General features: G+C 30.2%; 3 protein-coding genes across 3 annotated transcripts; 1 reads left to right on the forward strand and 2 right to left on the reverse strand.

Annotated features, from left to right (window-relative positions):
* The first annotated feature begins 3,129 nt into the window (after positions 1 to 3,129).
* On the forward strand, positions 3,130 to 3,997 carry LOC112779797 (uncharacterized). The gene has a single exon (XM_025824145.3). The coding sequence runs from the start codon at positions 3,383 to 3,385 to the stop codon at positions 3,794 to 3,796; it is 414 nt and encodes a 137-aa protein (XP_025679930.2). The 5' UTR covers positions 3,130 to 3,382; the 3' UTR covers positions 3,797 to 3,997.
* Positions 3,998 to 10,420: 6,423 nt separating this feature from the next.
* On the reverse strand, positions 10,421 to 14,395 carry LOC112776972 (SUPPRESSOR OF GAMMA RESPONSE 1-like). The gene is given in 7 exon segments (XM_025821248.3): positions 10,421 to 10,730; positions 10,816 to 11,108; positions 11,111 to 11,213; positions 11,567 to 12,048; positions 12,129 to 12,315; positions 13,453 to 13,588; positions 14,248 to 14,395. Coding segments are annotated over 7 exon segments (1,266 nt in total). The 5' UTR covers positions 14,256 to 14,395; the 3' UTR covers positions 10,421 to 10,673.
* Positions 14,396 to 16,723: 2,328 nt separating this feature from the next.
* On the reverse strand, positions 16,724 to 22,644 carry LOC112776341 (uncharacterized). Its single transcript, XM_025820473.3, has 14 exons — positions 22,150 to 22,644; positions 20,914 to 21,004; positions 20,711 to 20,795; positions 20,522 to 20,591; positions 20,201 to 20,270; positions 19,705 to 19,774; positions 19,396 to 19,441; positions 19,051 to 19,303; positions 18,710 to 18,915; positions 18,501 to 18,575; positions 18,095 to 18,155; positions 17,872 to 17,952; positions 17,560 to 17,639; positions 16,724 to 17,213 (listed from the first exon to the last, which is right to left on the reverse strand). The coding sequence occupies exons 1-14, from the start codon at positions 22,284 to 22,286 to the stop codon at positions 17,135 to 17,137; spliced, it is 1,404 nt and encodes a 467-aa protein (XP_025676258.1). The 5' UTR covers positions 22,287 to 22,644; the 3' UTR covers positions 16,724 to 17,134.
* Between the last annotated feature and the right edge of the window lie 668 nt (positions 22,645 to 23,312).

Raw genomic sequence — 23,312 nt, forward strand, 5'->3', positions numbered from 1 at the left:
TTATCATATATTTTATACAATAGTTCATAATTTTTTTACGTACATGTAATTTTACATTGTTGATCTGAATTAAAGAAAATAAATGATAAGCCACTTAATTAGCTTCAACTGGTCAAAGTCAAATAAAATAAGTGAAGGTGAGAATAGCAAAGCCTAATTACAAAGGAGATGTTAAAAGAAGCAACAAATTACTGACACAAAGCACCTAATTCGATATTAAGTGTTTAAAATTGCACAACCTGGAAGACAAGATAGAACAACAAACAATTAAGTAGTTATTTAATTAATAAGGTGTATTTTTATAACAAGAATTTATTTATTATGTGCTTTATCGATATAGGTTAAAATTATAAATTAATTTTTTTATTAAAAATACAATAATTTAAATTTTAATGTATTTATTTTTTGTTTATTAAATAAAAATATTTAAAATATTTTATTAATAGTAGTTTTTATGTGTCTTTAAAATATATGTTAACTAAATAATTCTTGTAACAATTTCATTTAAAAGAAAAAAGAAAAAAAAGTTGTCAATGTAAGTGATTAGGGAAAAGCACGAGGTTAACCAAGTGGGTGCTCGTGCTGCATTTGCCTCAAAATCATTAATCTATCATTAGTTTAATTAATCACTTAGCTGGCTGGCTCTTCTAATCATATCATTGTTTATTATAAATAAAAACTTTATGTCGCTTCCTATGGAATCTTAGTCAAAAGCTTGAAACGTACGTAGTCTTTGCCTACTTTTTTTTTTTTTTTTTCTTATTAGGCCTTTTGTGATGCTGTCCAAGAAAAATAAAAAATGAGTAAAGTGGTATTTTAGCGTTAAGGTTTGAATTAAATTTTAATTTTAATCTTTAATATTTTAAATATTTTATTTTTATTCTAAAAAATTTTAAACAGTTTTAATGTGATTATATCGTTAAAAATTTGATACTAATAATTAATAATCTTACTAGTTAAGTCATATATTTTTTTTATTATAAGAAAAATATAATTAAATTTTTTTGTAACACTTCTTTTTAATTTTTTTTGTACAAAATTATAAATCCTAACAATCAATCATCAATGCTTCAAAATCTAAAGGTCGTTCGTGGATCAATTTTACTTGTATGCTGAAATTGAATACGACTCCTCAATATGCGAACTGTTTATATCAAATTTAATAGCGAGACAATATTAAACCAACTTAAAATTTTTTTGGAATTGAAATAAAATGTTTAAAAGTTTTTGGAACTGAAATAAAACGTCTACACTTTAAGGGCTAAATTAAGATTCGACTCAAAGGTTGGAAACCAAAATAATATTTTGTAATATTATTATTATTTCTAAGTTTTGATCCTTTACATAATTAATTATTGCTTGCATGGTTATGCAAATAAAAGGCACTTTATTTGCTTAAATTTTAATGACCCTTTTTGGGGAAGTTATTGGATTTTGCAGTTAAAGAGAAAGAAAACACAATATGAAGGGGTCAGAAAATTCTTGGCCTATTGTTGATGTGTAAGAATCTTGTGTGGTTCAAAGCCATGGCTGGCTCTCATGCAAATAATCTCATTACTGCTTCCATATTCTTGTTGTCTCCTCTAAAGCTGTCAGAACCCTTTAACATATATAATTATATATACATATACATATATTCCCATATTCATTCAGTTTGTTTTTCCATATCTATTTTGCAGCTTTTTTTGCCTACTCTTTCTAAACTAATATCAACAGAAGAATCTCCTATCTAAACTAACAAATAATTATTCCAAACGAAAGCATATGTGGTCAGAATCAATATCAAAGAAGAAGTTGATTTGATGCTGATTTTATAGATCACCTAATTTAGTATTTTTCTTGTTATTCATCTCTCATTGTCTAGTCATTCAGGTAAATTACTACACTTTTTTTTTATTTTAAATTAAGGAATCATGTGTTGTTGAAATTATTAACAATTCTCTTTAGAGTTATAAGAAGTGGATCCTTTTTGTTATTGATGGTAATGACAAAAATGATAATGAGATAATTTTTTTGGTTATGTTTTTTTGTTTTTTTGTTACTTTAGTTTTTATTATGTCTTTTTATTCTACTTATTGTGTTCAGTTTCTTTGTTTAAAAAAAAAATATCTACTCTTTAAAATAATTATGTATTAAATTATAAGTATCTTATTATACATTTTCTCAAGTTTTTTAAAATAGAGTCTATCATTAAACAGATAAAACTAAAAATTTATAAGTTTAAAAATTCAACTGATAATTAACTGAGATTATACCAAATATTAAATATATGTGTGTGTATTTTTTAAAAGATATTTTTTATACTCTATTATTTTAAATCCATTAAACATTTAAAAAAAATCAAAACAGTTATATTAATTTATTGAATTTTTAACTTATTTTTTTGGTTTTTTTTTATCAATTTGGTAACAAGTCTCTGAATTAGACCTATCTAATGATCGGTTTTTAGTAAACCCAATCGAATAATAGACTAGTTCGATAATTCTCAAAAGCATGCATTTTCCTTAGCTTCCTCAACAAGCCAAAGTCAATTTTTTTTTTTTCTTTGTGATGGGATTAGGCACTGAAGATTTTAATTTTGATGAGGTTAGGCTCACCAAATTCAGTATCTTGTTTTATTGAGTGATCAGTGATCGCACGAAGGTTTGCAATATATAATTTCTTCACTTTGTACTGTTGGGATATGAACAATTTTAACCATGGCATATGCAAAATTTGACACTAATAACTGGGGCCCTAAGACTGAGTATCTTTTTCTTATTCTATATATAGTCAAAGTAGTGATAATTAATTTAGATGCCATTGTGATTATGATTGTGATCTAATCTTAAACACCCCCTCTCTTTTTTTTTTTTCTTAATGGTGGTTGTTAACCTGTTACATATGAATTGAATTCTTATGCATGATTCAACTTAAACAACCCTCTATCCATCAGTCGTCATTTCCCTGATTATGTGGATCCAACTTAAGATAAGGCAGGAACAACAAAACAATAAGCGTTATTATAAAGAATATTAAAAAAAAAAAAAAGAAAAAAGAAAAGGCTTTTGTCTTCATAGACAACCAGAAACTCACCTATCATGCACAAATTAAGGGCACCTTATTATTTTAAAGAACAAAAAGATTGGTATGTTTCCAAGTTCAATAAGTTTGTAAAGAAATAATTTTTTTGGATAAATCACATAAATAATAAATTGTTGTAGCCTCTAACGATTTACCAATGGGCCGGGTAATATTTACATCCATAGAATTTATTTACATGATTTACACTAATTGTAGTACTAATCATGCATAAACCATGGTGGTAGTTGGTGGCTACAATACATAGGCAATGTATAGAGTGTGAGATAGGAAATGAAAATGAGAGAGTTGGTTGTTTTATATGAATAAGAAATGGTGGAGTGATATTGGAATTGGAATCACAAGTGGTGAGAGTAGTGGGGTCCAATACCCTGTGTTGTCTGGTTGGTTTGGAGGCACTGCACACCCTTTCATGCCCCATCAGTCCCCTATGTGTGTTTGGACCACACCCTTCCCCTTCTTCTATAAGAACCCTCCCTTACTCTCTCACACTTCATCATTCATTCATTCATTCATTCATTATCTTATTCTTATTACAGAGTACATACAACATTGCAATAAGATGAAGATGGGGAGTGCTAGTGCTACCATGGGAGGATCAAAGAGAAGGATGTCATCATCAAGCAGAGGATTTGGTGGAGTCTTGAGAGAGCAAAGGGCTAGGCTTTACATCATAAGAAGATGTGTTGTCATGCTTCTCTGCTGGCATGACTAGTTCTTCTTTTCTATCTTCTTTTGATTCATGGTGGAGTGTATATAGCTCATCAATGATGAGGGATCAAATATTATTATGGTGGAGAGAAAAAGAAAAAGAGAGAGAGAGGAAGGGTAACAATTTTTTGTATGCCTAGGCTTTTATGTACATTAGAATAGCCAGCAAAATTATTATTAATGGTAACAATTTTCAATTTTCTCACATCATTCTCTTCTTAACTTCTTCCCTTCATTCTTTTATATATATATATATAGAATATAAGCATATAATTAAGTTACTTTGTTTATGGCCTCTACATTTTTCAGAACCTAGTACCAATTGGATAAAGCATTTTTTATTTTCCTTTTTTTATATATATATTTATATCATTTGTTCTTCTTTGTATGATCTCAGTCTATGATGAGATTTTTGAAGAATAATAACTCTGGTTCAGGAGTATGAGTCCCCATAAAATTTTCCTTAAGGATTTTCATGAGAGGAAGATTTAGCTTAGTTTTTCATGAAGCACAAAAGGAAGAAAGGATCTAATGAAATGGTGGGTTTTCCTTAGATTTTTTTTGGAATATTCAACAGAAAAAATCAGTTAATAACACTAAAATTATATCGGCAATGATTGAAGTGCTTGTTTCTGCAGTTTCACAGAATTGCAGAAATTGTAGAAGTGTTGTATATGAACATGATTTATGACAAAGTACAATGGTGTTGTTTAATTTTTGTAATTATCTAATATTTATTAAGCCAAGACTTTGTTATTATACAAATTTTTTCTTCAAACAAACATTTTATGGATATCTATATTTATCTTGTAATATTTCTACATTTCTGTTGGTTATTAATCGTTAATCTAGTAGGGGCAAAAATTTTGGTTCATAAAATAACTAATTATTTATATCATGATACTTTCATTTTAAGAAATTCTTATAAGCTCTTTGAACTTTGAAGATTCTTAAAAATATAATTAAAAAGAGGATTACTTTGTAATATTCATAAATCATAACTAGTGTATTAAAGTCATGAATAGTATTCAAAGTGCCACTTTTCTCCTTGTCCTATATGAGAATCTCTTTTTTTCTAAGAGATAGCACAGTCTATTACCTCTTAAACAAGAGGAATAAAGTTTTAAAGTAATAAAGTAGAGATTATGAAAGAAAAAAAACTTTGTTTATGAAGATTAGTTCATGGCAAGTGGCATCAATAATTGAACATATATTGTAGGCCCATTAATCATTTGAAGTGAAGATTTTGTTGATGACTCTATAGCATAATGTAACTGCTAGGAAGTAACTTATTTTATTTTTTGGTCAACAAGTTATATAACATTTTATATGGTTTATGGAATCTACCTTTTTTTTATTTCCCACTTTTACCCAAAAGGGCAATATCAATAAAGTTGTTGCAGCTTGAACCCAAAGAGTGTTTCCTATGGCGATATGCACCAAGTGCTTGCCTTGCCCTTACAAGGGGAAAATAATGTACTAAATGCATTAAGGAGTTGTAAAATTTTAAAAGTTAAATTACCCTTTAATCCTTGGAATTTACTAAATTTATAATTAAATCTTTATATTTTAAAAACCTTTAATTAGATTCCTACACACATATTAATTTATAATCACACTCTTGCCATTCTAAAAGCAAATTACTTAAGATAATATTTGAAAACAAAGACTAAAACTGAAATTGAAGATCAGAATTTAATATTATGTTTGATAGTCATAAATTCAAATTAAAATTTTAATTCTAAAACATACAATTTTAAAAATAGAAATTGAAATTTTAATAACATTTATTTTTAAAATTATTCTCTTTCAACTTTTTAAATTTCAAATCTAATCCCATCTTTTCTTTTCAACAGGATACTGAGACATAACTCAGTTATGTATACTTTACATTAAATATAATATAGAGACTTAATTTAGTCTCTGTCTCTCCATCTCAATCTCTTTTCCAAATACAGTCCAATGAAATATGCTGAGATATATTTGCTAGTGGTATGAGATGGATAAAAATATTTGTATAACGCTTATCTTAAAAATGATCTAATTAAAAATTTTTAAAATATAAGAAACTAATTATAAATTTAAAGAAATTATAAGGACTAACAAAATAGTTTAACTAATTTTAAACTTTTTATTCTAACTCTAATCCATGATTGGTAATTATAGGATCAAATAAATATTTCTTTTCAATTATTAAGTTTTTTTTTATTAAAGATAGTATTGGTAAAAAGAGTGCGAACTAAATAAAAATCTAAATGACATGTACAAATATAAATAAACTAAGGTCAATTATATGATGAAGAGCATTTTGTAAAGAGCATTTTGTATGCATAGAATAAAAAGTACTTAATCTTATTTTAAAAATAAACAAAAAATAAAATGATATCTTTCATGTGATAGCTATTTAACCATCTATTGATAAAGAATATTTTGATCTCTTTATTATTTTTTCTCTCCACCATAACATGTACCATAAACTAATAGGTCAATTTCATATTAACATACATCAAAGTCGTTAAAGGGACATTTGCTACCACCCAAATAATTTAACCAATAAAGAAAAGTATACTAAATAATAGAAGGGGATATGCATGTATGCATGCGTGTTGAGAAAAAGTCATTAGCCTTTAAACTCTCCCATTTTTTTTTTAAATTATTATTTTGTTGTTCTCTTTAGAAAAATGAAGCTTAAGAAACTGTTGGGGGAACATGAATATGTGCTCAACTGAGTAACTAAGACAAAGACCTATCTGGTTGGTGTACACTAACACTAGGGGAATGGATCTTGTTGTCTTCCATTCCTTGTGAACTTTTGAATGTGGCTTGATCCTCTTGTCTTCAACCTAACAACACCATCTAACACTACTTAACTAATTTAAATTATTTTATTTCTCTAATGTGATCAATACTTTATGTGCTTGGATCATTCATGCATTCAAGTTAGTCAATTTTTAAATCAAGGTATTAAGAAAAGGGAGATTTAGAAATGCAAGACAGCACCACCGTTTGAGGTGAACCAAGGAACAAAAGTGGTCAAATCTCTTTTGTGTGGAATGTGGGCCTCACTGAATTATTGGATTCCAGCCCATATTCACGTGTGCCACGTCTACACCTTAATGGGCCTACTTACCATCCAATATTACTATCCTCTCCTTTTTCGATATTTTAGGATCAACACACGTTTTTTGTTTTTTTTTTTTTTTTCTTTGTCGGAGAACAATTTACTTTATAAATATTTATAGTTGTTCACAATCAGAACTGTTAATATATATAAAAGAATATTTATGTGAAGTGCTACTATTTTGTTAATAATAACACGAGCTACTATTACATACATTTTTTACCATTATTTTTTGTGTGAAGTTCATAATGTGAAAATTTTGGATATGACGTTTGTGTGCAGTTAATAGCACAACAAGGTCTTTTATGACAATTTATGGAAGTAAACAATTTCTTTCTTTCTTTTTGTTAGAACTTAGAATTCTTAATATTAATTAAATAAAAAAACTTATATTCTAATATTAGTGAAATGAAATTCATATTAAAAAATGGGTGAAATTAAGTCTTTTATATAAAGTTGACCAAAAAACATTACTGAAGTATTTTTTTTTTTTTACAATATACCTCAATCTAATAGGTGTATGATAAATTCATCGCGAATCTAAATTCAATTTAAGAGTTTGTCGTTGACCAATAAATTATTGCATGCACAAAATTAGATCGAATAAGAAATATTCCTTCCTTCTCATAAAATTAAGTTTTACATATGAAAAAAAACTATACTTGAAGAGAAAAAAATTACACAAGAAAGTTTTAACAAAGAGTTGTGTTACTTGTATTATCATTTTGTTTTGTATATTTTTATATACATCTAAATTTTAAACTCAAATTTAATTTTTTATTTATTATATTTTATGTAAATAATTTAAATTTAAAATTCAGAATTTAATCAATATTTAAAATTTGGAATGTTTCATTTTTTACTTTTATTTTTCATACATTTAATAACACATTTAATTTTAGAAAACGTTTATTATTTCGATGCATATTAGCACACCGTATTATATGAAGAATTCTAAGTGTTTTTAAAATATCAATATTCTAATAATTTTAGTCATTAATTTTAATTATTAAAAAATATATAATATATTAATTAAAATATTTGAAAATTCTCCGCTATTAGAAGGTGTAGAAAAAGAAATCCAAGTTAGTGTTTTAGAAAATTAATATATAGTTTTCGTCGGGGAGACAAGATTAGGAGTGAAATGGGAAGGTTATGACAACCACGTGCAAGTCCCTTATCCAAAACCCCACCACCATTCTTTTCCATTCACACCCCTGTCCCATCATGTCTTTGCTTTCTTCCTCTTCTCTCTTCTTCTTCTTCTTCTATTCTCATACATCCTCTTCCCCTCTCTTTCATCATATATATGCACTTCTATATTCATCATTCATGCATGCTCGTCTTATTCTTATCCATCTATCTTCATTATATTCCCACATATATATTTGATACCTAGCTAGCAAAATATGTTCCTATATAATAATAATAATAATAATTGACACTATCTAGTATCTTCGTTTCATTTATGTAGTCGACTTTATCCGTTGTGGAATAGTTACAAATACTTGCATTATTAAGAAACTATTTAACAGACAAAAGATAAGGTGATTATATTGTAAAACTGTTTAAACCTTATCTTAAAATAACTACTCATATTTATTGTCTAACCATGTCTACAACATAACACCCACTTAGCCTGTGACGGTGTTTGAATTTTTCCGTTTAACTATTGTCTTTCATGTAATTTTTTTAGTAAAATGATAAATAAATTTTTGAAAATTTACACATTAAATAGATTAATTTCAAAAAGAAAAATACTAATAAAATTTTTTAAAATAATAGATGTAGACACATTACTTTTAAATTAGTTTATATGATTAAAGTAAAAGGTCTTAATTTAAACTAATTTGTTCATGTTTATTATTATTGGTATTTTTTTTTTAGAAACTAATTTGTCCTTATTTATTATTATTGGTATTTTTTTTTAGAAACTAATCTGTCCGAAATATAAATTCCCAGAATTTATTTATCACTTTACTCTAATTTTATACTAATAAATTTGTTTTTTTTTTTTTTTGAAAAATGAAGGCATTAAAAATATGATATATCCTTTTCCTACATAGTACATGTCATTATAAAATTTATTATTATTTGGAGATTTAGTGAGGATTTCACACAATTTACTATTTAGTGTCTTACAGACATATCATTATATTCATATTCGTGTATGCTTTGAGTTTCACCAACTAATTAATCATTATTAAACACTTTCCTGGAACTTTGAATCAATAATATGAGCACAATCACGTGCTTTCTTTGTTTTGCCATAGTCTCATTTAATTGGACACCAGATATATTTTTTTTGGTAAAAGTGGGAAAATTAAAGAATGAATCAGGAAATAGAACAAAATTCGATCCACACAACAATGTTTCAGTGTTGTAGCAGGTTTTGGAACATTATTTCTGTGTTCATTGGTGTATGCGTTAACTGTTAACAATAACATATATAAAAATAAATTCAATTAGATGGGTGATATAATTGTTAAACATGACGCCTATAATTTCGCATTGTTGATGGTTCAGATACCTAACAGGATAACATTCCCTGCAACAATTTGTCTCACACATATAATAACAATAATTATAATAATACAGATGAATAATGATGAACATGATTAGTACTGATTAATTAAAACAATGCAATCAGAATAATTATATTCTCTTTGTTAAAATATTGCTACAGATATTTTTCTTACAATTATATAGAATTAATAGCATAAAACCATCTAACTTTAGTTGATAAGTAGCATTAGATCAATGATTCAATTATTGATGATAAGATCATAGCAAATAGTTCTAATGTCTAGCATGATTACCTGGACTTGTTTTCCAGAAATGAACCAAGCCAAATTGAAACACATGTCAGAACCAAAACAAGTTGAAAGTTGCAGGCTTTATTTCTGTAAGGCCCCCCTTTGCCTTGTGATGGATTGGACTATATGAGAGAGAGTGTGTATGTGTTTGTAATAATACAATTTGACTTACCTGGATTGTGTCATTGTAGATGACCCACTTTTCCTACATGGATCCATTATGATGCCTCTCTTCATTTAGAATTATGATACATTTTCTGCAAATTGATGTGAAGGCATCCAATATAAACATTTGCCTTTGCTCTTGTTCTTTCTCTCAACATGCATTTAATGTGGCCAAGACACTTGGTCAATTCAACACAAGTCCTGTTCAATTTTTTAGATAAGCGATCAATTTTGAGGTCAAATTGTCAATATTTCAATCTTTCAGGTACTGAATTGATAGTTTACTTCCAAAAAAACAGGAAAATTCGAAACGGTTTGGCTTATGTTCTTGAGGGATGCACCTTCCTAGCCCTATAGGGAGTGATAGTGTGATGCCAACCTGGAAAATGTTAAGTTCATGGGATCCAATCAGGTTCTATCTCATCATGTTTCATGATCTGTTTAGGATGTAACACACTCAGCATTCATGAATCTGTCGCCACCAAATATACATACAATAGATTTTTATGGGAGACAAGACAACACATTTCAAGATAGGGATGTAAAATTATAAATGTACATGTTCATCTTCATATGTTACTTTCAGAGTGAAATAAAAACATGTAGTGATTTTTGGACAAGTCAGGTCCACATGCAACTTTCTAGAGAACTTGTAAGGAACATACCACGGCTTTCACCACACCAAAAGACAGTATTAATTACACCACTGTTGATCAAATGTTACAACAAAAGTAGTTAGAAATGTGTTTGTTTCCCATATTAGCCGAAGAAGGGCCGGATTAATCGACTGCCTTGCCGCCGCTAAAGGAAACAAAGCTATCCTGTGAACCGAATTCCTATAGCAAATGCGAAACAGGTTATCAGTCAATGACATTCGGCATTCGTGACAAAACAGAAGAATGATTGAGAACATGGGAATACCAGCTGACTTAGTCGAAACTCTGAAGGTGGTGTCTCGAGCTCTACGTTTGCAGGATCAAGAGTAAGGTTTTGGCACTCTTCAAGATCTTTCTTCAGATGCTCTGGTCCTAGATGAGCATAGATGGAAAGACTCAAGTGCTCCTTGTGTTCTTCATTTTCATCATCCTTATTGGAACACTGGCTATGGAGGAGATCATCACACAAGGCCAATGCTTCAACAAGTTGTTGTGAATCTAACAAATTCTGTGACTCACTGTCCCACCATTTTTGTTCTCCGTCAGCATTATTTCTACATTATCCATTCCTTCATTATTTTGAGCATCTGCCATGGATACATCAGTTTTTACAATCTCTTCACACTCGACTTGAATGTCTTCTACACAATCTGTCTGAGGACCCTTGGTAAAATATATTGCAGAAAACAAAATAGGAGAACAGCATTAATAACCATCACTAATATCATAAGACTACTGAATCATTGTCAACCTCAAATTGCCTTAAAATGTAAGACATTAAAAATTAGAATGTTAGCTAAGTGGTTAAGTGGCATTCCGCAGTACTACTAATAAAAAAGAATGATTAGAAGGGCCACGAATTATTTAAGAGCATCGACTCCGGCCAAGTATGCATTGGTTGCAAGAAAAAGCAAATCAATTAATGTCTATCCACACAATTAAGACAATATTTTCGTGAAAGAATGGCACTTAGATTAAGCTATATGCTTTTTAAAAAACATGGTTGGAGGTATTACCTGAAGAATCTGATGTGTTTTTTCTCCTATGTCGAGATCTGAACATTGCTTTTCACTATGAGGAGGTTCCGAAGTCAGAGATTTGGAAGTGACTGGATCATCTTTCACAACAGTTGCTTCATTGGTTCCAGGAACATCATGATCATCTTTTTCACCAAACTTAACTTGTTGCTGGTAAAACACTTTAGAGATAACATACTCTCCTTCCTTTTCATCTTCGTCTGTCCCGAGGTGATATTGATGCATAACCCAGTTAGTTTTCTCAGCTTTTACTCCTCTAACTGAAGTCATATATAGAACCATAATCTTTTTACAGCCTCTCTGAACCCCGTCCGAGACGACAGGTTTAGTTTTTCCAGTCTTGTGCCAACGGACATCGCCAGAGTCCTGGTCATTTATTTTCCGACGCTTTCGATTGCCGGTATTATAAGCCTTGATTGATCTGTGGAAAAAGTGTGTAGCACTACCATCTTGCTTGACACCTTTTTAAGGGAAAAAAAATCACATGTTATTATGTTTACAAAAATAATCATCGTATTTGAATGAAAGTCATGATATCCACCTGGTAAATGTTTAGGATGTGTATAACAAATTCCATCATCCACTTCAAGAGTAGCAATAAATTCATCAATGAAAGGGTGAGGCTCTGAACCTGCTGCACCAACTTTTGCAAGCAAGTGCGATATTATTTCTTGATCAGATGGATCAAATTTCACACCTTTTGGTAATCCAGGCCACTCTTGTGCCACCTGACAATAGAAAATTGTCAAGTGTTACTATGTTAGAACATTCATAAGAGCAATACATTGAGACTGAGATAAGAAGAAATTTCACATTTATGTATGTGTTTAAACTTTCAACTTGATAATGCAAATTAAATTTATAGGATACATTTCTATGATACTGTATATAAGGCAACAAACAAACTGAAAACAAGTAAAGAAAATACCAAAGTGACAAGCATTTGAAACCATCAATACGCATTGTTCAGAATGTGTGATGTAACGAAAAAATATTTGAACAGTCACTGTAGCCCTTTCAAAGATTTTCATGTCTCTAGCTTCGTAGAGAAATATTAGAATCCACAATACAACACTTCCTATGAAATTGGTTGCTCCTCCCACAGCCACAGAAACATTATTGTTAACGGAAAGTTATAACAAGTGTGCTCTAATTAATGCATGAAATCTAATGATGCAATGAAAACTAGAACGCTTTAAAATCACATACACACACACAAAAGGTATTTTGATTATTCGGTTGATGATTTCCAAGTATAGTACATCAATTAGGAAAAACTTTATGATAGAAACAGCTTCAACAACTAAATATTTATATGCATAAAGGAAGATGGGGATACCAAAAGGGGGCTATTATTTATTTTGTATTCCATATGACCATATCTCAATGCTCATTCTATCTCATAGAAACAACTGTCAAGAAAAGTGGCAGTCCTTAGATACAGTACAGTTTAAATAGTAATGTATTGCTTTCTTCTATGACTATTTTACATTTAGTTCAATTAGGATAAAACACTTCTATGAATTTTGCTTTCTGTTTATGGTAGTTCAACTACGGTACAACTGATTTCTTTCTTTCTATATATAATCACATGCATGCGATATCACTGACAAAGTGTAACTCAGAACCATATGATACCAGCAAGAGTAACAGAATCATGATCAAAGAAATCATGAAAACTAGAGTAAATGAATGGAACACAAGCACAACAATGAAAACACAAATGTGACGAGGGTGATGGCGAACAAGTGATCGTGAACGCAACCTTACACACACACATGTGCAATATCCACACAGAAGTACAGAACATATGTGTCAATATATAGAACCTCAAATGAAACGGTACATTGTAAAGATATACATACATCACTGTTATCAATAACATGTTGACAATTCGGACAAGTTCTGGTAGGATTGCTTTTCCATAAAACTTTCCCACTTGCTCCAGATGCACTCTTTATTTTGGTTGCAATTCTACTTTTGTCTACCAACCAGGATGATCTGCATAAACAAGAACATATAAAGAACCTCAAAGGAAGTTACTATTGTAAAATTTACAAAGACTAATTCAAAAAAGGGAGGAAAATTCCTACTTCTCTGATATCAGTACGAAGATGTCCTAGAAGTTAGAAATTCGTAAGACACAATGGTTGCACAAAAGAACAAAAAACTTATCACAAGTTTAAGTTGTTTGGAACTGCATAAGTCCACTGAGTAATAATTTATATTTATTTATTTATTTATTATTATTATTTTGGAGAATGTAATAAAAATCGGAACCTAGTAGACATTTCCATTATATTTAGAGAACAATACATAAACATTAAGCTAAATAAGCACAACATTCATTTCAATGGTGCATCCAGCAACTGCATGATAAAAAGGGGGAAGGTACATAGAAACTAAAAATCTCAACTTTCATCTGCTTATGCTGACATCCAACTTAGTTCTCAACCATAGAACATTCAACAAGGAAGAGGCGAACCCCACCACAAAAATTAAACCCAAAAACAGAAAAAGCTATGATTTTTCAGATGTAAAAGTTAACCCTATTTAGCATTCTAAACATAGAAAGAAAAGTAGATGCCCAAGTTCAGCTTCTACTGGGAAAATGAACTAGTTTGGAGTTGAAGCAGGGAAAGGAAAAGAAAAGTACATACCCGGCCATAGAGAGAGAAAGAGAAAGTGGCTGGTGATGCAAGTAGAGAGACGGAGATTCAAAATCATATATTTATGTTCCTGTTCTTATGTTTGAGAATTTGTCTCTTTCTCTGAAACTTCCAAGTACTTCTACACGTGTAATTTTCCTTTAATTTTGTAAATATAACATTAAAAAAAAAAGAAATGCTTATGACGCATGTATTCAACACCCTTTATTTGGACTAATAAGTATTACATAAAAAGTCCAAAGTCCAAAAATTGGTTTCTTGGTAAAGAAGTTAGAAGCTTATTACTAGTAATAGTGCATGGTAGATAATGATAAAGTAGTGTGAAATTGTGAATGTTGAACAAAAGAAAAGAAAAGAAAAGTGTCCCCCTCGAAGAAGAGTATAGAATAGTAGTACATTGGTGGTGGCACGGTTGTTAATTTGATGCTATTGACTCTGACTAATCATTTGTGCAAGTCTAAGGTTCTTGTGGAGTTGTGGTCTTGTTGATGGTTTTCTGGTTGGCATTTCACAAGGCAGAAAAGGCCAAGTCAATTTTCATAGTCGGTAGTCAGAAATTTTTTATGCCTTAAGAACAGTGTGATATGATTGGTAAATTTTAGTGTTTATACTTTGACTCACCAAAGGCCATATAAGGCTTATTTTTTGTAATACTCGTAAAAAATGTGTATTACACATCAAGTTATTGGCTTTAGTCGAGTTTTATTTTGTTATATATATATATATATATATATATATATATTACTTTTTAAAGATACAAAACGTCATTTTTTGGCTTGATTTGGTAAATTAAAAAGTCTAAGGGCATGTTTGGGTGAGCTTTTGAAAAAAGATCTTTTTTTGAGTTATCTTTTTTTAAAAGATCTTATAGAGAAGTAAAAATAATTTTATGTTTGGATATCTCATGTAAAAAGGTCTTTTTATCTATCAATTATGTTTGGGTATAACAATACAAAAGTACTTTTTTGTTCATTTATTACAAGAAAAATATCTTTTTTTTAAAGAAAAAAGATCTTTTAAAAAAAGATGTAAATTACAACTTCTCAAAAAAAATCTTTTTTTTATTTTACTAGTGCTTTTACTTTTACTACTAGAAATTTGTCAAACATTAAAAAATAAAAAAAGATCTTTTTTCATTGAAAAAAGATCTTTTTTTAAGTATACACTAAGTACTTGTGTTTGTAGTTTTTAAAAGTCAGTTGTGCTTTTGAAAGCATCTAAGTGGGAGCTTTTTAAAACTAGCTTATGCTTATCAAATTTTATTTATTTTCCCGCACATATTTTCTGCTATTATATTGTTATTGAAATCCTCATATATTTCTAACTTTTCATCCTAACTTTCACAAATTCTAACACAGTCTTCATATATTTTTTATTTTTCAACCTAATCTTCACAAATTTCAACACAAATACATCTCTATCACATATTAGGTATGAACTTCTATCTATTTATATTATTTTTTTGTGCGTTGTTTTTGTATTTTTCAATAGATCTATGATGTTTGTTTGTTTTTTATCTATTCTTTGAAATGTGAAGAGGTTGACTTGGTTTATGAAAACCAATCATAAAATTTTTTTTGCATGAACATTAGTCAAAATTATAATAACATGTATATACATATGTAAATATAGATATATAATCATAAGAGTAATTTATTTGAGATATGTGTCTTATTTTTTGTGATCTGTAAAGGTGAACTAATATATAAAATAATTTTTATTTTAAAATTATTTTATTTTAAAAAATTTTAAAAAAGAAATTATTCTTCGTTATAAACATGTTTATTATAATTTTTTAAGTTTTAAAAATTATTTTATCAAACACAATTGTGGTGCTTGTACTTATTAAAAATTATTTTTAATAAGATTTTACTAAAAGCTGCAGTTTTTAAAAAGCTGTCTTTTAGAAGATAGTTTTCATAAGCTGTCTTTTAGAAGATAGTTTTCATAAGCTACTTTCAAAAAGTAAAAACTTTACCAAATTTTAAAAAAAAAAACGAAATCGCTATTTTGTTATTTTAACAAATTTAAAAATTAAAATTGCGGCGTTTCCACACTTTAGTACAACACACATAATGAATTATTTTAGGATATAACACCATCTTAACCCAATATTTAAAAAAAAAAATCTAAAAACGTCATAGTTTTTTTTTTTTCTTAACATTGATTCATTACAAGTAGAATAACATGTCATATTTCTTTTATTAAAAGTCAAACTTTATTTATAACATAATAATAAGATGATGTGTATAAAATAAACAAGAAGAAATCACACCAACATTTCTTTATCCAGAATAGCTTAAATGAATATTAGTTTTGTTATGTATTAAAATAATCGAGCTCAAATACTTTAATATTTAAGTATAATTAGGTAAAAGAACAAATACAACAAGAATCAATTTCTAAATATTTTCTATTATAAAGCTTCTGCTACCATACCATAAATTATTTTTAATAAAAGTTTAACTTGCTCAAGTCATCTAGAATTAGATTTTAAGGTAACAAACTGCAAACAAGTCTCAATAGTATATGTTGGAATGGATATGAATCCTCAACTGCATGTTATTCTAAATTCATATACACACTTCAACAATGACCTTGACCACCATACTTCCCATTTTTGCTGTATGTATTAAAAAAAAAAAACAATGTTCCTATGAATGGAAATCTTCCATTCTGATATCCTTAATACGAATTGCATCAATGCACTATAACTAAAAAAAAGTATATACAACTTCCTTCTGTTCAATGCTCATCATGACTATAACTATGAGGAGAGAAACTGGTACTCCCATGTGTGCTTGTTTCATCTAAAAACACAAGCCAGAATGGTCAACCGGATTAGAATATCTCTCTATACATCTTCATTGAACTCGATCTACACATCATACACAGGCATCCGTTCTTCGATGTTGACTCGGCATACGGGGCATCTCTTACATTTCTCACAGCAAGTACTTTCATTAACACAAAATCAATATGTCAATACATAATAAGTATAAGATATTTTTGTTAAGTAATAACAACATGCAATTTAGTAAATAGATTCTTTATAAAAACAGCATCCTTTTACAAATTCAAAGGCAATATAATTGTCAAGGAAATAAGTGAGAACATTATAAATTTGAACAGAGAGAATAATTGTTAGAGAAGATTGAGATGTCGTAATATTTCGAAGCAAAGACTATATTCCTTTTCGGTCGGGCTATGGTAAGAGAAAGTAATTAAATCCAATATTAAAGGCAGTCATAGAAAGCATAAGAAAGGGGCGAGGAGGAGTGATGACATTGCCAGGGATCTTACCTGCAAATAATGTGATGCCTGCAGGGAAGCAAGACAACATTAATCTGCTCTTCAAAGCAAACCCTACATAAGATCTTCTCCTGATAGATTTGTCAAATCAATTCAAAGTGAGATCCTGATATGGTTGAGAAATATTCAAGCATGCTGGAAAAAAATAACCTACTAAATCATAAAAACAATGCTCATCCATCAATATATAACTTCTTTTTAATCTTAAAAGGTTGATTCTGAACTAAACTACTTACACAACTAAGACATGGTGATTTACATATTATAATGCAGAAAATAATAGATCAAGTTTGAGAGTGTTACATTTTGAAGCCTTTCGTACTCCTCTTGGCTAAACTTTGTAACTTGTGTCTGCTCACCCAGTGCAGCTTGTAGCCTAAAAATCTGAGTTATAAAGAACTGTTATTACCGAGACGTATGAAAAGGATTCAAGCCTGCTTATATAATTGGTTTAACAAAAAATATAGCAGTTTAACTCATTCTTAAATGTAAGCCTGTAACTACATATCAGATAAAGGGTTTTCACCTCCTCAACGAGATCTGTTCTAGGCATCTTCTTCACCGTATCGGGGGAGAAAGTATTGTACCTAAATAGTAAATTGAATCCCATATCATAAGAAAGAAATATCTTTAAGCATTTTATATACTACCACTCAAAACAGTGAAGGTATAAGAATTAGGCACAAACACTTGAAGCATAAGAGCCGATTGACAGCACAAAAAGAATAATACACAGCTTATTGGAAGCACACACCAATAGTCAAAATAATATAGCTCTAGGTTCTTACCATCACTAATGAACATAAGTGAAACGATGTCTTAAGAACTATTTCAAGTTTTCAAACAGAACTGAGCAAGCTTGTAATTGAGGGGAAATTGGCACACAACCTAAAGATATGCTTTATAAACATGAAGCAGGGTAGTTTACTAACCCAGAAGTGCCGGAAAAATAAAGTCGAGCTTCTTCCTCCCTACTCCCTTCATCTATGGACCACCAACCCAGCAACCTGTTAGGTAATAAATCACAAAATAACAATTCTCCAAATCAGTTTGAGCAACATTTTTTTGTTCAAGTTCGGTAGAGATTAGAAAATTGGCGAAAGATGAAATTTTTTGTAGGCAAACAGATCAAAACTAATACCTTGCCCCACGATGGAAGAACCCGAAACAATCAAAGGCTTTTGATGCTACAGATGAGTAACTTCTAGGAATATCTCCAGTGTAGACTAAAAGAACTATCTTCTCTACTGATCTACACAGTGCATATAAAACCCCAACACCTTGCAACAGTAGAAGTGGGGAAAAAATGACCCTATTCGATATATCCCTTGCACTCGATGGTGTTCCCTAAAATTTAAATGAAATACATTGAGAAAAGGAATTAGAAGAGGGAGCAAACAATAAAAAAAGAAAAAAGAAAGTGGAGGAAATCAACAAATGCTGAGAACATAATGACAAGGTTCGTGATAGAATCTACCATACCTCTAAATGCATGATAAGAAGAATTTGGAAAGCAATGAATGGAATTTTCATAATGTGACCACCAATGTTCTGCCGACTGCATAACCCGTATTGCTGGTCATCTTCATCACAGGAAACTACTAAGCCTCTTCTATTCCAGTCCAGATATGTTATGGAACTGGAGGATGAACATGGTTCTGTAATATGGCAATCTCCATGGATTGTTGGATTATGCCATTTTGTACAAACAAGATAGGCAAAGCACTGTGCAACACTGCAAAAGGGTAAAAGGTTCTTATGAAGGAAAAGGCTCAATACTAAGGCCAATTGCAAAATACTAACACTAGTGCAAAATGTTGATTTTACCAGAAGTTAATAAATAAGTCCCACCAGCCTAAAGCAGCTACATCACCTGCAGGTAATTTAAAGATAGTTTTTAAAAAATAAAATAAAATTAAAAAAAAAAAGAAGATAAACTTAAGTACTAAGTAGTATCAGTTGAACAGTGAGTTTTTTAAGGAGTGCAACCAATGCAACACAAAACAGTATTGATCTGAATATTAAGAACAGTCAACATAAAAAAATATATCAACAAGCTGTGGAAACTCCAAGATAATGGAAAACAAGCTAATTACACTATAACCAACAATTTTCAAGAGAAAATAAAAGACTTACCAGAAATCTTTAGAAGGGTGAATACTGTAGCAGCAATAAGGAAGACCATGGCTATTGAAATCCAGAAGTGCTAGAAAAACAGAAGTATACAATTCATTGTTGTCCGTTTTGGAAAATAAAAACAAAAGCAAGATCACATAATCTACTGAATAAAACACCTTTCTTTCATCACAGTCAAGTCTTATTAGATGAGAACAAAAGGTTTTGAACATTGAGTCTGTTCAATCATCCTTTTCCTTCCCTACACATCCTTATGTGTCGGAGCTCGGAAGGAGAAAAGAAATACAGAGCAAGCATCATGCTTCTGCCAAAATATTTCTAGATCATCCCAATGCAAGGAACACACAATTCATACACATTACAGATGAGCATGATGAGGCCCTATGATAAAATAGGCCATTAATTGCATAATCTAGTAGTATCACAAGGGGACATTAATTTATTCTAGTTCAGAGCTTGCCACTAATAATATATCAACTAATGAATAGAATCTTACAGGAAGTGTTTCCCATACTGCTTCATCGGTCAAATTTTCGTCATCTCCAGGCATCAAAGCCCTACACATCCTATAAAACAACATTTTTGTCATCCATGCATCCATTTGATAGATGATCATAAATCGGGTTAACATTTATTTGGGGGGATAGCGAAAGCAATTATTTCAAGAGAATGTACAAAAGTGGATAAGAAATCCTAAGATAGATACAACAAAGATTGCTAAGACCTGAATGGATAGATTATGTAGCAACTCATAAAGAAACAAACTAGTTATGAACTATAAATATTGGTAAACTCAAAAAGAAATAAGATAAAATACCTGATGTTATCAACCAAAATAGCTAGTTCAAAAGCTATCAGGGGCAAGAAGACAATCTTCAAATTCACAACTGCATCGTTTAAAAGCATAATTAATTCTCTGATAAAATAATACCACAATTATCTTGATGTGAAGAACACAGTGATCAATAATATCCTTGATGGTTGTGCCACTACAAATGTTGCTTACCATAACTGCTCCCAAGATGTATACACAGAAGAATCTCAAATGCAACAAGTAATGGCGTTGCTACCACTGAATGAGAAGGAGCCCACTGTCCATACACAATTTTTATTAACATAAGTTACAAAGACCTAGTACAGGCTGAGGTTTCCAACATCCTACAAAACAAGTAAAATTTCCAATTTTTGAAAGACAAAAGGATATCTTACTTGACGACCATGAGGCATTGAAGGAGCAGGCAAGGAAAACCTGCCTCGCGCTATCATGGCATGGAAAAGCCATAGAGGGGAAAATACAATCCTGCCAGAAAGAAACATAAAGATACCAACATGAATACACATGGCAACGCATATTTCCAAGTGTGACAAACTTGACAGTGCTGTTAGTTTGAACCAAATAGTAAAAAAGCTCAAGAGGAGATAATAAGTAAGAACTGAAGAATGCAATGTCACAATCTTCTCATTATGAGTTAAACTTTCTTCCAATAGCAAGCTGGCCAAATCTAATTAAATTAGCTCACACATCATAAGAACATTCATTTTTCACATAATGATATCACTTAACCGGTGCAACTGAATCCAGATACGGAAGTAAGTGATTTAGTTACAAAGGGCATCATGAAATATGACTCCTAATATGAACACATCATAAATGTAGCATAGTTTTAAGGTTGGAAGCCTTACAACTGTGTGACTAAGAAAGGAACACAAGGGAGAGCAAAATCAAATCTAAGCCAAGGAAAGAGTAATTGATACTACTCCTTATATTATCTGAACCAACAACACTCTTTTGACCAGAATAAATGTTTTTAGACCATATTCACGGGATCTGGACTACAATCTGAGCACACATTATTATACCATACAATACATTGCATTTCACAATTTTGGTGAATAAACGTATTCAAGTTTCATTCCCCAATTAAAAAATCATGTATTCTACTACTGGTAGATTATCCTTCTCTTTAATTGGGACACAGGACTTAGGAGTCCTCAACAACATCTAGGAGGAGGGGCCGGGGGGGAGTGTGAGAAAAGGAGCCTCAATCTATAAATTCAACCAACAAAATTCTGTGTACCCAAAAAAAAAATTTCTTTTTTAACATAAGAATCTCAATCAATGCCATATTCTTCCAGAATTACGACAAAAACGAAAATCCTCCATTCAAGCATTGCATAACAAAAGAGGGGAACAAATTAGCACAGAACCGTGAATAGTCTAAACGCAGAACAAAGTCAAACATTGAGAATATGAAGCTAGACATGAAAATTCAAAAAAAAAAAAAATCTTAAAACAACAAAGCTGAAATCTTGTTGGCACCCCATAATTCGCTCCATAATTTTCTCAAATGGGTCATGGGGGAAAAAAAAAAACTAAATTTACCCAGCTTTAGAAAAGAAAAAGAAAAGACCCAAAAAGCGCAAAAATTGAGAATTGAAACTGACCACCATGAAGAGTGAAGAACATGGTCAAGCTTGAGAGCAAGGAGAAGAGAGAAGGTGAATAGCAAGGCATGCGCTAAGAGAGCTTTGAGGGACTTCGCCACCCTCCTCCAACTCATTACCCTCCTCCGAACCAGCATTTTTTCCGGCAACAAAAAAAAATGGAGAAGAGAAAACAGAAGGCACTTGTTGCTGCTGACACAAGCTGCTTCCTTTTTGCGTATGAGAGAGAGAGAGAGAGAGAGAGAGATGAAATTCCTCGGAGGTTGCAAAGAGAGTGACTTTGGAACAACAAACTGAAGCTGAAAGCGTTACATACAAAGATACAATACAAAAACAACACGAGATTTTTTCCCTCTTTTCTTTTTTTTTTTTTCCAGTAATTTCTTTTTATGTTCCTTTCTTTTTCTTTCCCTTTTCTCCGAGTGTGTTTGTTGCTTTGCCTTCTGTTTCACGCCAAAATGTAAAGCAAATGTTTTATTGTGTGTGTGGTGCGTCACTGGGGGCGGGGAATACATACATGTATAAATGCCAATGGACCATAATGCCGTCAACTTTCCTTTTTTTTTTTTTTTCCAGGAAAGAAATCTTTTAGTTGATCCTAGTGACTAGATTTTTTTCACTTTTGAGATTTTGTTTGTTTAAGAATTTGTAGTGGTAAAATTGTGAAAGAATAAAAAAAATAAAAAACTTTTTATTAATTATTAATTGATTGAATTGAATTGAATTAAAAATTATGAAGATAAAACTATATATATATATATATAAAGTATTGCTTACGAAAAATAAAAATAAAGATAAGATAAGATAAGATAACAAAAGATAACGTAAAGATAAGATAACTTAATAAAGACTAAAATTAAAATTGAATTTATGTATTTTATTGGACTAAATTTATGAATTATAAGATTTTTTTATTGTTGTCATGATTCATGAGTTAAGATGAAAAAGTAGTTTAATATGTAGTTTTTCATATTTAAGTAGGAATTTAATTTTAATATATTATAAAATAATTTTATATATATATATATATATATATATATTTAATTATATAATATTAAATCAACCATAATAAGTACTCTTTATATTAATAATAAGAAGTCACCAAAAAAAAATCAACCATAATAAATACTCTTTATATTAATCACATAAATAATTATTCAAAA

This window comes from Arachis hypogaea, chromosome 19, assembly GCF_003086295.3.
Source record: "Arachis hypogaea cultivar Tifrunner chromosome 19, arahy.Tifrunner.gnm2.J5K5, whole genome shotgun sequence".
NCBI classification, from domain to species: Eukaryota; Viridiplantae; Streptophyta; class Magnoliopsida; order Fabales; family Fabaceae; genus Arachis; species Arachis hypogaea.

Bases quoted from the DNA above. Each gene is read 5' to 3' on its own strand.
- LOC112779797 (XM_025824145.3), top strand. From the start codon at position 3,383: ATGAATAAGAAATGGTGGAGTGATATTGGAATTGGAATCACAAGTGGT.
- LOC112776341 (XM_025820473.3), bottom strand. From the start codon at position 22,286: ATGCTGGTTCGGAGGAGGGTAATGAGTTGGAGGAGGGTGGCGAAGTCC. The intron at 20,796-20,913 runs GTAAGATATCCT...GTGTATGGACAG, and splicing joins CAATGCCTCATGGTCGTCAA to TGGGCTCCTTCTCATTCAGT. The intron at 17,640-17,871 runs GTAACACTCTCA...CAAATCTATCAG, and splicing joins AGTACGAAAGGCTTCAAAAT to GAGAAGATCTTATGTAGGGT.